Here is a 14,671-nt window from a genome sequence, read left to right on the forward strand (position 1 = left end):
TTAAGGGCATATTAGTCTGCTGCACGTGAGCTCAATTCCGTGACCCAGTTACCTCCTAGAGGTCCCGCTGGCTAATTCTGCCCCATTCCGGGTTCAGACCTCACCATGCAGATTTGAGGGGACCACTTCAGCCCCCTACATGAGAAACCTGGCTCCCTTGAGGGGCTGCTATCCTTCCCTGCAACAGTAGGAATCATGTAACGAATTTCTTTTCCCCTTTTGCTTGGCAGTTTAATTCAAAAACCGCGTAAAGCATTGTTGCCAACAAACTCGTGTTCCACTTTTTCCCTGGTTAAAATCTTCTGATGTGTATTTTTCCTGATGCTGATCTTTTTATTCACATTCTTCTGTTTTGCTTTGTATGTGTTCTGCATTACCTATATGGAAAGATCTCAAAGTAAATAGATGAACATTTAATAAGTTCATGGTTGAGTCAGGGCCTTTGCCACTTTAAAGGAAAATGTGCCACATGTGGTGCTAGCACTTCAGCTTTCTTGAACACCTGAATGTTTCTTTGCATTTCTCTTTTAATGCATGCAGACATTGGATTAGACGACCTCCTAATCAGTATTAATGAAGGACATTTGACTTGCTGAGTTGGAGTTGTGCTTTTTGAAGATTTTTTGTTTATTTGAATGTCACAGAGTTACAGAGAGGGAGCAACAGAGGCAGAGAGAGAAAGAGGTCTTGCATCTGCTGGTTCATGCCCCGGATGGCTGCAGTGGCCCGAGCTGGGCTAGGTAGTAGCCAGGAGCTTCATCTGGGTCTCCCACATTAGTACAGGGGCCCAAGGAGCTGGGCCATTCTCTGCTGCTTTCCCAGGAGCATTGGTAGAGAGCTGGATGGGAAGTGGAGCAGCCAGGACTCCAGCTGGCGCACACATGGGATGCCGGCCCTGCAGGCAGCAGCTTTACCCATCACAACACTGGCCCCAGGGGTTGTACTCTTGAAACCCAGGCTGTTCTGGATTTGTTGTTTCCTAGCATGAAGTATCCATTGGCTATTTCTGTAAATTGCTTGATTTCTAACTCAGATAACCAAAGAATTGTGATATTTTTGTATCATGGTTCTCCATATATCAGGCTTTAATTAGCATCTCTTGTACTCTGTCTGAAAATTTCTGTGCTACATTATAATTCCACATAAATTAATCATATGATGACTTCACATTACTACTATGCTGACAGTATGCCAACTTGCCTAGACTTTGATTGTAATTAAGTGACTTTCTGGAGTACTTGTTAAAAAGTACAATATTGAAAGAGAGGTACGTGCATTTGTTTACGTGTATACACATAGGTATATGCTCACACATGCATAGGTTATTAAATATAGTTATACCTTTGTTTAAGTGACTCCATTTCTGTACATAATACTGAGTGGTCTTCTCTGGTAGACCAAAGGTAATTATCTTGCAAAAAGTTTTCCACTGTCACTTATCAATAATGGTATTAAATTGAATACTGGCTGGTTGGAGTACTTTGTATATAGAATGTGCTCCATAAATATGTGATTGATGTGGAACTCTGTACATATAAAGTCATTGAGAAGTGGTTATTTATATCATGTAATTCCTACTTAGCAACAAAAAAAAACCTCAAATTGTTCTTTTGCTTTACTCCCTCTATGACCCTTGACCCTTTAAGTGATAGTTAATGTTAATCCTTGTCATAACTTTATCGCTCTTTGATGAACTTTTCTCCAAATATCATAATTTAACTTTCTTGTGTGACATGTGAGGCTACTTGAATCAGCATTGTCAGAGGCTTCCATTCCTCTTCCCTTTTGTTTTTTATTTAAATTGACTTTATGCACATTAAAAAAGATACTGTAAATAAACTTTTTAAATCAAAGAGCTAGCTCAAATATACAACTCTGTGTAGCCCATCAAGAAAATCTCTATAAGCAATGTAAAGTAATTAGAATACAGTTATATATATCTACCTCTTAGAAATGATATGAAGGGCCAGCGCTGTGGCGCAGTGGCTTAACGCCCTGGCCTGAAGCATCGACATCCAGTATGGGCACCGGTTCTAGTCCCGGCTGCTCCTTTTCCGATCCAGCTCTCTGCTATGGCCTGGGAAAGCAGTAGAAGATGGCCCAAGTCCTTGGGTCCCTGCACCCATGTGGGAGACCAGGAAGAAGCTCCTGGCTCCTGGCTCCTGGCTTCGAATCAGCACAGATACGGCCGTTGTGGCCATCTTGGGAGTGAACCAGCGGATAGAAGACCTCTCTCTCTCTCTCTTCCTCTCTCTCTCTCTGTGTGTGTGTGTGTGTAACTCTGACTTTCAAGTAAAATAAATTAAAAAAAAAATCTTTAAAGAAAAATAAATGCTGTGAAATTGAACCACAGAGAACCTGTAGAATCTTATTATCAATTAGACTATGAAACAAGCATTCAGGTGGTATTCAGTGAATGTACACTGTAGCAGGGAGAGAGTAATTTTAAACAAGTAATACAGTTAAAAAATTATTGAGTTGAAACTCACAGAGGAAAGGAAAGAGCAGAGACTGAGACGTTAGTTAAGTGTTCTTTGAAAAGGTAGCGTTAGTAAAGTTCATAAAAGCCAATATGGTGTTTGTTTTTAATCTACTGCGTATTTGTTAGGATTGAAGATACAGGGCAGGTGTTGTGCTTACAGCAGGTGAAGCTGCCATTAGAGAGGCCCACGTCCCGTGTCAGAGTGCGGGTGTGAGTCCCGGCTGCTTTGCTTCCAATGCATCCTGGTGGCAGCAGACAATAGCGCAAGGGCTTGGGTCCCTGCCACCCACATGGGAGACTGCTGGATCTGGCTCCTGGTTTCAGCCTGGCCAGGCCTGGCTGTTGCAGGCATCTGGGGAGTAAACCAGCAGATGGAAGATACTTTCTTTCTCCCTTTCTCTCTGGCTGTCTCACTCTGCCTCTCAAATGAATAAACAAACTTTAAAAAAAAAAGATGAAAGTTACTGTCTCCTAATTTTAGGCACTATAATGTCAAATTACATCTATATGCAAGTATTTGATCCTATGGATAATAATGCACTTATTTCTGTAAATTCTTTTTGTAAAAATGTGGGTATACTATGCGTCTCTTCTTTTTCATAGCTGGCACTCTATGTGCTTTCATTCCTGGAACCCAAAGACCTGCTACAAGCGGCTCAGACGTGCCGCTACTGGAGAATCTTGGCTGAGGACAACCTTCTCTGGAGAGAGAAATGCAAAGAAGAGGGTAAGACTCAAAGCTGCATGCAACATAAATTGATACTTCGGAAAAGGAAAGCAATGCTGAAAACAGTAGAAAAAATAAAAATGAGTGCATTTGATGTGCAGGTAGAATAAAGTAATGGGTCATTGAGAAAAGGAGAGAGAGAACTTTGGCAGCCTATAAAAAAATGGGTCTTCATTTAAATTCACCTACATGAGTTCAACAATGAAAAAGTCAAGATGAGGATAATGGAAAGGAAACCCCAAAATTATATTATCAATTAAATACCCAACTATTCAGTATTTTATTTATTCCTTCCATGAATTTTTATTGAATGTCTCCAGTGAGCTGGACTGTATGCTTAAATGCTGGTAAGACAGCGGTGACCTGCCATTTTCTTCCTGCCACGGAGCGTGTATCCTGAAGCCTGTGTTTTTGAACACCCTGTCTCAGTAGAGTAGACCTTGCACATGCTGATTAAAGGGAGAGCTTTCCGCTTTCCAGCAAACATGTAGGAAAATAGCATTTTTGACAAAATATTACAAAATATTACTTGCTTTAGAGAGGCAAAACTTTTGAGAAAGAGTCATAGAACGTGACCCAGGTAACTCTGTGGGTGACCCTGTCTCTCGTGGTGGTCATGGTCACGTGGGGAACGTTGATGGTTAGGCCAGGTTGGTAAAGCTTTGAGGAGGAGACCCCATATACTTGGTTTCTGATCCTGCTTCTACCCTGTCTAGGGCAAGGAGTAATCTGTGAAACCTTCCTTCTTGATTATCTGTATACAGAACGTGGGGTTCAAAGCTCTGCCTTACCTTTACCATAGAGTCAGTTTTAGATGTCTGTTTACAAACTGGTGACAAAGCCATAACAAAATCTGTCATGTAACCATCTGGAAGTGGTGTCACATTTTGTGCAGTGTCACCGCCATCCAGCTCTGGAGCTTCTTCCTCTTGCCTAGCTGAGCCTCCATACTTGTGGAGCAGTTCCTCTCCCTCCTCCCCTGAGCCCCCAGCAGCCACTCTTGTGCTCTCTGTCCCCATCAGTTTTACTGCTCTGGGGATCTCAGGTGGGTGAAATCATACAGCATTGTCTCTTTGTGACTGGCTTCCTTAGCTTAGCATGTCTTCAGGGTCCATCTGTGTCATCACATGGGCCAGAATTTCCTTCTAAAAAAGAAGGAAGGCTGTGTAATACTCTGCTGTATGTGTAAACCACATTGTGTTTACCATTCACCTGCCAGTGGACACTGGATTATTTCCACCTTTTGACAGTTATTAATGATATGGCTGTGAACGAACATGAATGTATAGCTTTCTGTTGGGATATAGATATAGATATCTGTTGGGGTCTCTCATTTCTAGAGAGGTCAGGGTATATATCCAGAAGTGGAACTGCGAGGTCATACATTAATTCTGTGCTAAAGTGTTTTGAGGACCCACCATGCTGTTTTCCGTGGCTTTACCACTTTGCGTTACAAGCAGTACACGAGCACTTCAATTTCTTCACACCCTCGTCAACATTTCCTGCAGTCATTTTGAGAAAGAAATGAAATACTGAATGTAAAAATCTGCCATATATTAATTTTGCATGCCATAATAACAGTATTCAGTATTGGACAGTGTCCTGCATTTCAGTGGTTTTGAGCATTGAGGAAAATGAGATACATTTGAAAATGTGTGGTGTTTATTATTGGTGAAGGCAGTTATACTCCCGAACTCTTTAACACTTTAGGAATTGATGAACCATTGCACATCAAGAGAAGAAAAGTAATCAAACCAGGTTTCATACACAGTCCGTGGAAAAGTGCGTACATCAGACAGCACAGGATCGACACCAACTGGCGGCGAGGAGAGCTCAAGTCTCCTAAGGTAACGGAACTCTCGCGTGCCCTAACAGGAGCCATCATCAGCGTGATGGCCTGGTGTGCTCTCGTGCTGCACTTCTGGACATCTATCTTCTGTAGAAAGAAAACAATGAATTTAAAAATAACTGAAAGTGTAACCGACAGTATTCCTTTATTGCTAATTTCTCTCGTCTGGCAACCAACTCTACGTGAATAAAAAATGAGATGAATTGAATGTCTGTCTTATGTAAATGAAAATCTCTGAATATTCCATTGGATTTTATTGCATCATATATATTCCACTAAAGATGTGCTGCCTCCTTTGGCCTCATAATCCAAACATGATTTCTTTGAGGAGTATCTATGTTTCGATTTTTGATCATTCATATGTGTTTTTATTTTTATAAACAGAAATGTAATTCTGGTTTTTCTGCCTTATAACATTTGGAATATATGAAATGTATAAATGCTTGAAATTCTTAGATATTACATTTTTACCACTGGAAAGAAACAATTTGGGGAGACACTGTCATGGTAATAGTATATACCATGAATTGAAAAAGCTATTTTCATTTCTATCTTTGTAGTTGGTACACGTTGTTGTGTGTCAAAATTGCGGAAATTAGATGCATATTCTCTTGGTTTAAGCAAAGTAGATGATTATAAAATACATTTGTGTTTGAACCATCTTTATGAGGTCTTGATAAATAAAAGTTAAATTTTAATGGTTAATGTTTCACGTATAAATAATACAATATGGAAATAATAAAATGTTTAATACTTGATTCATCAGCCAGAAAGAATGATGCTTTTTATTTCATATAAATTTTAATTCTAGAAGTAGACTAAAGATTATTGTTCCTATTTTTGGCCTCATTTTTTGTTCTATCCGTATTTTAGAGAGTTTGACCTACCAGCATATTTATCATCCCGACGTTTCTCTTACAGGTGCTGAAAGGACACGATGATCACGTGATCACGTGCTTGCAGTTCTGTGGTAACCGAATAGTTAGTGGTTCTGATGACAACACTTTGAAAGTTTGGTCCGCAGTCACAGGCAAAGTAAGTTCACTTCTTTCTACACGTCCAAGAGTCACCGTTTTGTATATTATGACTTTTGTAAGGATCCACTAAGAAAAGGAAAGCAGTGATTCATTTTTGATTCTGGCTTATTTTGATGGCAAGTATCAGGGGTTCTAACTTAGCCCCCCGCCCCCCACACTTAGGAAAGTCACGTGGGCACGGCAGTGTTTCTCACCACAGGGAGGTCGCTGGCTTTGTCATCATTTAAGCTGTTTGTCTTTGTGACCTAGCTGTTTGAAGTGCTTCAGACGTGGTCTTTTTCTTGGCTCTGTTTTTCCCTCTTTTATTAACACTCTTAAGTTATACATCATTACTTTTACTGTTTTTCAGAAAATTCTGATTGAGGGATGTTTATTTTTTCTTCTTTCTTTAATAACCGCTTCATTGATAAGCTACCTGTAGCGCCTCAGTTAGCAAATCGTGTCAATGCAGACCTTCCTCCGACTGCTGTGAGCTGCGAGTCCAGCGCAGTAGGTGTCCAAATACCAGCTGGAAGATAAAAGCTTTCCAGCACTGAGCCGGACTGCATACAGCATTCTACGCTGGTGACTCTCTAGTGAATATTTATTTTTATTTTTCCACTGGAGAATGTTAGCATGAATGAAGTAACTGCCACCTTAAAAATAATAGACGAGAGACAGAATAAAAATCTTATGTCTTTGCCATGTTACTTCCTGGGCAAGAGTCTTCGAAATCTTCCAAGTCAGATGCTTAAATGTTGAAAAAGAAGCTTCATATTTCCATGGTGTAATATTAGTTTTGGATTTATTTCAGGGTTTTAATGTATGTCTTTACTTGTCTAGAAGTAGCTTGGCTGGCTCCTAACTACTGCCTTGGGGCAAATTCAGATGAAATGTGGTATGTAGCCACACCCAACCCTGTTGGCATTCTTTCATTGAATCTATTACATACATGGAAGAAACCGAGTTGCAGTTTTAGTGTTATTTCCTCAGAGGCCAGGCTGGAGCTATCATACTTCACTTTCACATCATATGTTTGCTTTCTCTCCTATCGTAAGTTGTATAACATGTTCGTTGTCTACATGTTTGTTCTTCGTGTGTGTGTGTGTGTAAGTATGTAATGCTATTGAATACACAAAGCAGTAAATAGTGATGGCACCTTCTTAAATTGAGATGCAAAAAGTGTTTTCTGATAGACCAAATTGAAGAAGTAATTTTACAGCAGATTTTAATGAGCTATTAAACTGTTATTTAAATCACTTTCCTTTCTACCCAAAAGTAATCATCTTAAGTATTTTTCCAGTGTCTGAGGACATTAGTGGGACATACAGGTGGAGTATGGTCATCCCAGATGAGAGACAACATCATCATTAGCGGGTCTACAGACAGGACCCTCAAAGTATGGAACGCAGAGACTGGAGAATGTATACACACCTTATATGGACACACTTCCACTGTGCGTTGTATGCATCTTCATGAAAAACGGTAAGGGAAAATTGTGTCATCGTAGCCGGGGCGTCATCCTCTGTCACTTGGGAAGTGGTGGCCTTTCTGTGCAGCTACAAAGATATTGAGAATGTACTCTTAAATTAGGCTTCATTTACTAAGCCTCAGATGTTTCTGTAGTAGGAAAGCCATGGCAGGTTGGCTTAAAATCCAAAGATTGCCTTTAGGCCTCCTTTCTCACGTGGTAGTGTCTTAGACTTCCCCCTCGAAACTCTCTACTCCCTAATCTCTTGTATGTTTCTACATCTTGATTGACTAATCATCTTCAAGCCAAGTTATTTTCTCTGTTTTTTTAATATTCATATTTCAGCAAGTAGAACAAACCCAGTCATTCAGGCTTCAAGCTTATGAGACTTTAATTGCACATGCACCTCCCCCCTCCCATCAAATCTCATAACTAAGCAAAAGCTGAGGCCTGTGGGTTCCAATGTATTTTCTCATTCCCTGTTATCTAAACTGTTTTCATACTGTCTAGCTGACAGAAACTCCTCCTATCCTTAGGGTCATATCACTGCCTTGTTCTTAAGTCTTTGGGAGTCCACTGTTGCCTACTGAATTAAGGAAGAAATCCTCAATCCAGTTTTCAAAATGGTTTCAGCCAAACCAGACTGCTTGCCTTTTTCTTCTTCCTGCCTTTGCTGTATAGCTTTTATCTCCTCCTGCAAAGCCCTTCTACTAAAATCCTTTTTGTCTTTCTGTTGACAGATCTTCATTGTACCCCTGTTAAACAAACGTGATTTCTGCTTCATTTGTCAAAAAGCATGTCATTGAAGAGTCCTTACATTGCATGTACTCCGTTGTTATCTTTTAATTCTGCCCATAGCATCTTCCTTATTAAGAACCCTTGTAATAAGCAGATTCCACACTAGATTTCTAACTTAGGAAGAAGAGCACCTTTTCATTTGTAATGTGAATCTACTATGAACAGAGTGCTCTGCTGAAGTTTGGGGGATGGATATCAGGTGACGCTGTATTTCAGTTTCCGTTACGTTCAGACTGAAGTCTCTCAGGGCTTCAATTTTCTGCTCTTTCAAACGCGGGAACCATGGCGTTTGTTTATCTCTGAGGGACGACAAGCGTTTTCAGCTTTGATCTGTAATCCGAAAATGATTATAAGATTTGTGTCACTCTGCTTTTTGAAGAAGTATAACTTTAACAATTTGGTTCAGAATTTTCAGGTGCTTCTAAACCTGTATGTATTAATATCCCCTAGCCCATTAAATATTTAGACATTTAAGCATTATAACCATATGCAGTCTTTGAGTACATGTCTAAAGCTGATTAATCTTACCTTATTATGTAGTAAAGCACTTACCTGTACCTGTTTAAATTGTAGATTCTGATTTGTTTTGGTGATTAACCTTCATTGAATTTTTACCTGATCACACTGTTAATATGTGTTCATAATTGAAATTTTGAGAAATGACAAAGAGTGTAATAAAAAAATATAAGCTATTCAAAATGATACCGCCTAGAATTCTCCCACATACATATTAAATCCTCACCCTACCATTTTCTTTGTAAAGTCAAGCTCTTCTTGTGTAAATTTAGACTAGCTTCAATCCTAATACAACATGGTGGTCTTCTCACTGTTGCCCAGAACCTCTAGGTACTGGATCCAAGCAAGGTCCAGAAGTCAGGGAACCAAGCAGGCGGGATTCTAGGCTTCCTAGCTTCCGGTTCCAATCAGAGTAACTCAACAGTGTATGTTTATATATCAAGGCTTGACTTAGGATTTCCTTTGAAAATGAGTTTTCTTACTTAGGAAGGAAAATAAGTCAAAAAGCATTGACTTCACCTATCACGTTATTAAGCATCCTCATACTTGGTTGGTTTTCTGTCTCCTCCCTCCCCAACACCCCCAGAGTTGTGAGCGGCTCTCGGGATGCCACTCTTAGGGTGTGGGATATTGAGACAGGCCAGTGTTTACATGTCCTGATGGGCCACGTCGCGGCAGTCCGCTGTGTGCAGTACGACGGCAGAAGGGTCGTTAGTGGAGCCTATGATTTCATGGTGAAGGTGTGGGATCCGGAGACTGAGACCTGTCTACACACGCTGCAGGGGCATACTAACAGAGTCTATTCATTGCAGGTAAGAGATTTTATCTCCGCCATCCCTTAGATGCTCTGCTGATGAATCACAAGATGGTTTTACTCAGAGACAGTCTGAAAGATGAATCAAATTAATCTACTGTTTACATGTATTTTATAATGGGCATGGAGAAAAGCATATATTTTTAAAGTATTTGAATTGTTTAGTGGTTTCAATTTTCTGTGATGCATTTTCCCTTTAAAATACAAATGTTTGCCTTGGAACCTGAGACTTTGGAGCTCCAAGTTTTGCTATATTAATTAATGGTTAGATAGACCCACAGGAGAATCACCTGGCTTTTAATAAACTCCTTAGCAGCGGATTAATTTGGCCAAATGCTGCCCCTTTGCCTTGATAGCTCACAGCTGATGGACCATGTAATTGTGATTCTCTCCCCATTCCAAGTGCGAGCAGAGCCTTTCGGCCGAAAGCCGCTCTGCTGTCCGAAGCCCCGGATGGCGGCCACAGGGAAGTAGATGTGACTAAGCTGATTTTGTCCGTTTCCATTTGAACCTGGTGTCTTTGAGTGAGTTGTCCTATTTCAAGGTAATGAACCCGATTAACAGCAAGGTTAGAAAATGGCTCTTGTTTATTTCCTCAAAGACAGCATTTTCAACTTGAAAATATTTCCCATTACTTACATAGCTTACTTACAAGGGACTGCCATTAGTGATCAGAAAATCAGTATACAAGCACAGCACTGACATTTTTATTCCTAGGGTATTTGTTTCCTAATTGATAGGATACTGTCCAGGCCATGAGATGTTGATGTATGATAAAGACATTTGTTAAATTAGGGAGGAGCAGATTTGAAAAAGAAAACATTACAGCTATTTTTATGTTGTGTGATATACTCAGAACCTTAGCGAATGTAATATTCTCAAAACGTTGTTACGTATATATTGGCTTTTGATGTAGCTGGCAGGCTGTGAGAAGAGGTGCAATATAGCTTGCTTTTGTTATCAAAATGCCACCTCTCTTAATTCCGGATATAATTATCTTTTGGCACATTTCCTAATTAGCCTTAGGTCCATGTAAATGGTAAATGAAACTTTTATTTTATGCACAGTTTTTAAGGGCACTTCCTTTGAGCGTCATGGAAGATCTCTCCAGTGTTTTCCATGCCTTTGGTGCCGACAAGTGTGCCCTTCGCAGGCTGTGTCATTAGTTTCGGCTTCCTATGGGGCAGGTACAACTAACCCTAACTCATGGCCACCGCCCGGGACCTGCCATTGTGTACTTGGGTAGCCAGAACGTGGGGCCAGATGATACAAAAATACTTTGCTCGTTTTAAGTGCTGCATTTTCTTCTTATTTCTGCATCTGGTTTGAAGCCACTGGGCATTAAAAAAGTTAGCATTTCTGGTAGAAATGTGCGAGAACACCCTGTAGAGTTGCTGGATGATAGCACTTTGTCCTACTTGGCCACTTGAGCGTCATTTCGCTCTTGGCATGAACTGATGTCTGTGCTCCCCTGTCGTGATCAAGGCCAGCAGTGAATAGGAGGAGCATGAAGACGTGTGTCCTAATGACCCGTGTCTCTCGTAGTTTGATGGAATCCACGTGGTGAGTGGCTCTCTTGATACGTCGATCCGAGTGTGGGACGTGGAGACGGGGAACTGCATTCACACGCTCACAGGGCACCAGTCGCTCACGAGTGGGATGGAGCTCAAGGACAACATCCTCGTCTCTGGGAATGCGGATTCCACAGTTAAAATCTGGGATATCAAGACAGGACAGTGTTTACAAACATTGCAAGGTGCGTGCTGACTGCCTGCCTTTAGCTGTGTGCATTAAAAACGAGATCGGACTCCACAGCAGGATGGAGCTTCAGCATCACACACAGTGAACCTCAGACGAAATGTTTATTTCAGAGGAGCATGGGAGCTTTTTCCCTCTGACCTACAGGACTAGGCTAGCCCTGAGAAATGTGCTAAGTTGTGCTTTTAATGTGAAGTAACGCCGTCACTTCCTGAACGTTGTTGACTCTGCCTCACTTTGAAGAACATTGAGGACGATCTTGACTGTCTCAGAGAAGCAACATACCTGTATTAGTTTGGGGGGGGTGGCCATTTTATTTTGAATTTGTGGCCTGGCTTTTAAAGGGCTACCTCGTTGAAGAGAACAGAGCATCTGATGGAACCTTGCTTTGGCCTCCATTGAGCTGCCCGCTTAGCTGGGATGGAAGGGGTTAGCGGTGCCCACTAAAATAGAGAAGGCAACCTCAAAGTCACTAATATTAGATGAGGCCCAAGAGTGTTAACTTTTTAGTTGATCACAGCCCTCAGAAAGTGTTTTTCCCTGGGAGGCCGTCTGGCCGGGCAGCACTGTGGCTTGTTACTGTCCGATTTGTCTCTCCCGCAGAGTTTGGGGCTGGTCTCCCTTCATTCCTCTTTCACCTGTGACTGCTCAGTTCAGAGTGGTAGGGTGGTAGATCCCGTGCGCCCACTTGTCCGGCAGCAGAATATGTGAGGCTGGACAGTCCACCTCCTTGCCAGGGAAAGCTCTTGTTGGCACAACCAGAAAATAAAATGCGCGCCTGGTAGCTCACCAAGCTTCCTGGAAGACAGAACTCTTGAAAGTGAATCCTTCAGTTACAAATAGCTACCAGATTTTCTTACATCCATGCTGATCCTAAAATACCCAGAACAAAGTTTCTAAATATGCAGCATTTTCAATGTTGCGCTTGTTGTGTGTTCTAATGTAGAAGTCTACAAATTACAGTGTCACTAGCCCACGGCCATGCTTTCTAACCAGTAATTCCATTCCTTTTGGTTTTGCCTAGGTCCCAACAAGCATCAGAGTGCTGTGACCTGTTTACAGTTCAACAAGAACTTTGTAATCACCAGCTCAGATGACGGAACTGTGAAACTCTGGGACTTGAAAACGGGTGAATTTATTCGAAACCTGGTCACATTGGAGAGTGGGGGGAGCGGGGGCGTCGTGTGGAGGATCAGAGCCTCCAACACAAAGCTGGTGTGTGCAGTTGGGAGTCGGAATGGGACTGAAGAAACCAAGCTGCTGGTGCTGGACTTCGATGTGGACATGAAGTGAAGAATGGGAAAGATGAATTTGTCCAAACGTGTAGACAATATACTCCCCGCCCTGCCCCTATCCCCCGGGAAAAAAAAAAAGGAAGAAGAAATGCAAACAGAAAAGAAAAAAAAATCCCTTGTTCTCAGTGGTGCAGGATGTTGGCTTGGGGCAACAGATTGACAAGACCTACAGACTAAGACGGCAAAGAGGAAGAGATGACAAACCGCAGCCGACAGAGAGGCGGCACCGGCTCATCGCACGGAGGCTTCACTTCTGACGGAGGGCAGCTTTGCAAAAGGAGACTTTTTCCAAATCAAACCAGGTGCAATTCTTTCTTTGGTTTCTTCTCCAGTGGTCATCGGGCAGTATGAGTGCCGAAACATCGCTACGAATTCTGCTGGCCTGTTCTCTCGCCACTGCCAGCCACAAAGCAGCTGCAATAACATCCAAACACGTACTGGTTGACTTTCTTTCTAATTAGAGAGCATCTGCAACAAAAAGTAATTTTTTTTCTCAAGTGGAAAAGCTAAAAAAAAAAAAAAAAATTACTGTGAATTGTTTTTGTACAGTTATCATGAAAAGCTTTTTTTTTTTTTTTTGCCAACCATTGCCAATGTCAATCACTCACAGTATTAGCCTCTGTTAATCTCTTTACTGTTGCTTCCATATACACTCTTCGATGCATACGTTGCTCAAAGGTGGCAAGTTGTCCTGGGTTCTGTGAGTCCTGAGATGGATTTAATTCTTGATGCTGGTGCTAGAAGTAGGTCTTCAAATATGGGATTGTTCTCCCACCCCTGTACTGTACTCCCAGTGGCCAAACTTATTTATGCTGCTAAATGAAAGAAAGAAAAAAAAAGCAAATTATTTTTTTTTATTTTTTTTCTGCTGTGACGTTTTAGTCCCAGACTGAATTCCAAATTTGCTCTAGTTTGGTTACAGAAAAAAAAAAAGACTTTTTGCCACTGAAACTTGAACCATCTGTGCCTCTAAGAGGCTGAGAATGGAAGAGTTTCAGATAATAAAGAGTGAAGTTTGCCTGCAAGTAAAGAACTGAGAGTGTGTGCAAAGCTTATTTTCTTTTATCCGGGCAAAAATTAAAACACATTCCTTGGGACAGAGCTGTTACCGCCTGTTCTGTGGGGAAACTTTTCTTTTTGAGGGCTGTGGTGAATGGATGAACGTACATAGTAAAACTGACAAAATATTTTAAAAAACATATAAAACACAAAATGAAAATACAGTCGCTGGTCAGTCTTAGTGTTTTACAGTATTTGGGAAACAACTGTTACAGTTTTACCGCTCTGAGTAACTGACAAAGCAGAAACTATTCAGTTTTTGTAGTAAAGGCGTCACATGCAAACAAACGAAATGAATGAAAAACTCAAATGGTTTGCCTCATTCTCCAAGAGCCGCAACTCAAGTTGAACTGTGAAAGTGGTTTAACACTGTATCCTAGGCGATCTTTTTTTTTCCTCCTCCTGTTTATTTTTTGTTTGTTTTATTTATAGTCTGATTTAAAACAATCAGATTCGAGTTGGTTAATTTTAGTTATGTAACAACCTGACATGATGGAGGAGGACAACCTTTAAAGGGATTGTGTCTATGGTTTGATTCACTTAGAAATTTTATTTTCTTATAACTTAAGTGCAATAAAATGTGTTTTTTCATGTTAGTATGCCTGTTTCTTGCACTGCGGTCACAGTGCCTCTTGAAATGGCCAGGATTTATCTCCCATGTTAAGACAGCAAAGCTGTGGTCTCCTTGTGTTCCATGCATCGCGACTTCCGGCCCTGCTTTGCGCAGCTAGAGTGAGGATAGTGTGCTGCAGCCCAAGTCTGACCACCCGAGAAGAGTCCAGGAGACGTCCACAAGGCGTCTGTGCTAATTACAGCCGGAAGTCCTGCGCGTACTGAGCTCCTTTTCAAATTCTGACCGCCACCATGTGCTTGCTAGGCGCGCTCT

The 14,671-nt window shown here is 41.3% G+C and overlaps 1 protein-coding gene across 8 annotated transcripts in view; it reads left to right on the forward strand.

Annotated features, from left to right (window-relative positions):
- Nucleotides 1-14,381, forward strand: part of FBXW7 (F-box and WD repeat domain containing 7) — a 212,802-nt gene extending 198,421 nt beyond the window's left edge. For all 8 annotated transcript variants that reach the window (XM_062199488.1, XM_062199489.1, XM_062199490.1 and 5 more), the window contains 7 exons: nucleotides 3,086-3,209; nucleotides 4,920-5,056; nucleotides 5,980-6,093; nucleotides 7,378-7,559; nucleotides 9,446-9,671; nucleotides 11,219-11,429; nucleotides 12,456-14,381. In XM_062199488.1, coding sequence (XP_062055472.1) covers nucleotides 3,086-3,209; nucleotides 4,920-5,056; nucleotides 5,980-6,093; nucleotides 7,378-7,559; nucleotides 9,446-9,671; nucleotides 11,219-11,429; nucleotides 12,456-12,724 — 1,263 coding nt within the window. In that variant the 3' untranslated portion in view covers nucleotides 12,725-14,381. The remainder of the gene's footprint in view (nucleotides 1-3,085; nucleotides 3,210-4,919; nucleotides 5,057-5,979; nucleotides 6,094-7,377; nucleotides 7,560-9,445; nucleotides 9,672-11,218; nucleotides 11,430-12,455) is intronic.
- The last annotated feature ends 290 nt before the right edge of the window (nucleotides 14,382-14,671 follow it).

This window comes from Lepus europaeus, chromosome 8, assembly GCF_033115175.1.
Source record: "Lepus europaeus isolate LE1 chromosome 8, mLepTim1.pri, whole genome shotgun sequence".
In the NCBI taxonomy this organism is placed as follows: domain Eukaryota; kingdom Metazoa; phylum Chordata; class Mammalia; order Lagomorpha; family Leporidae; genus Lepus; species Lepus europaeus.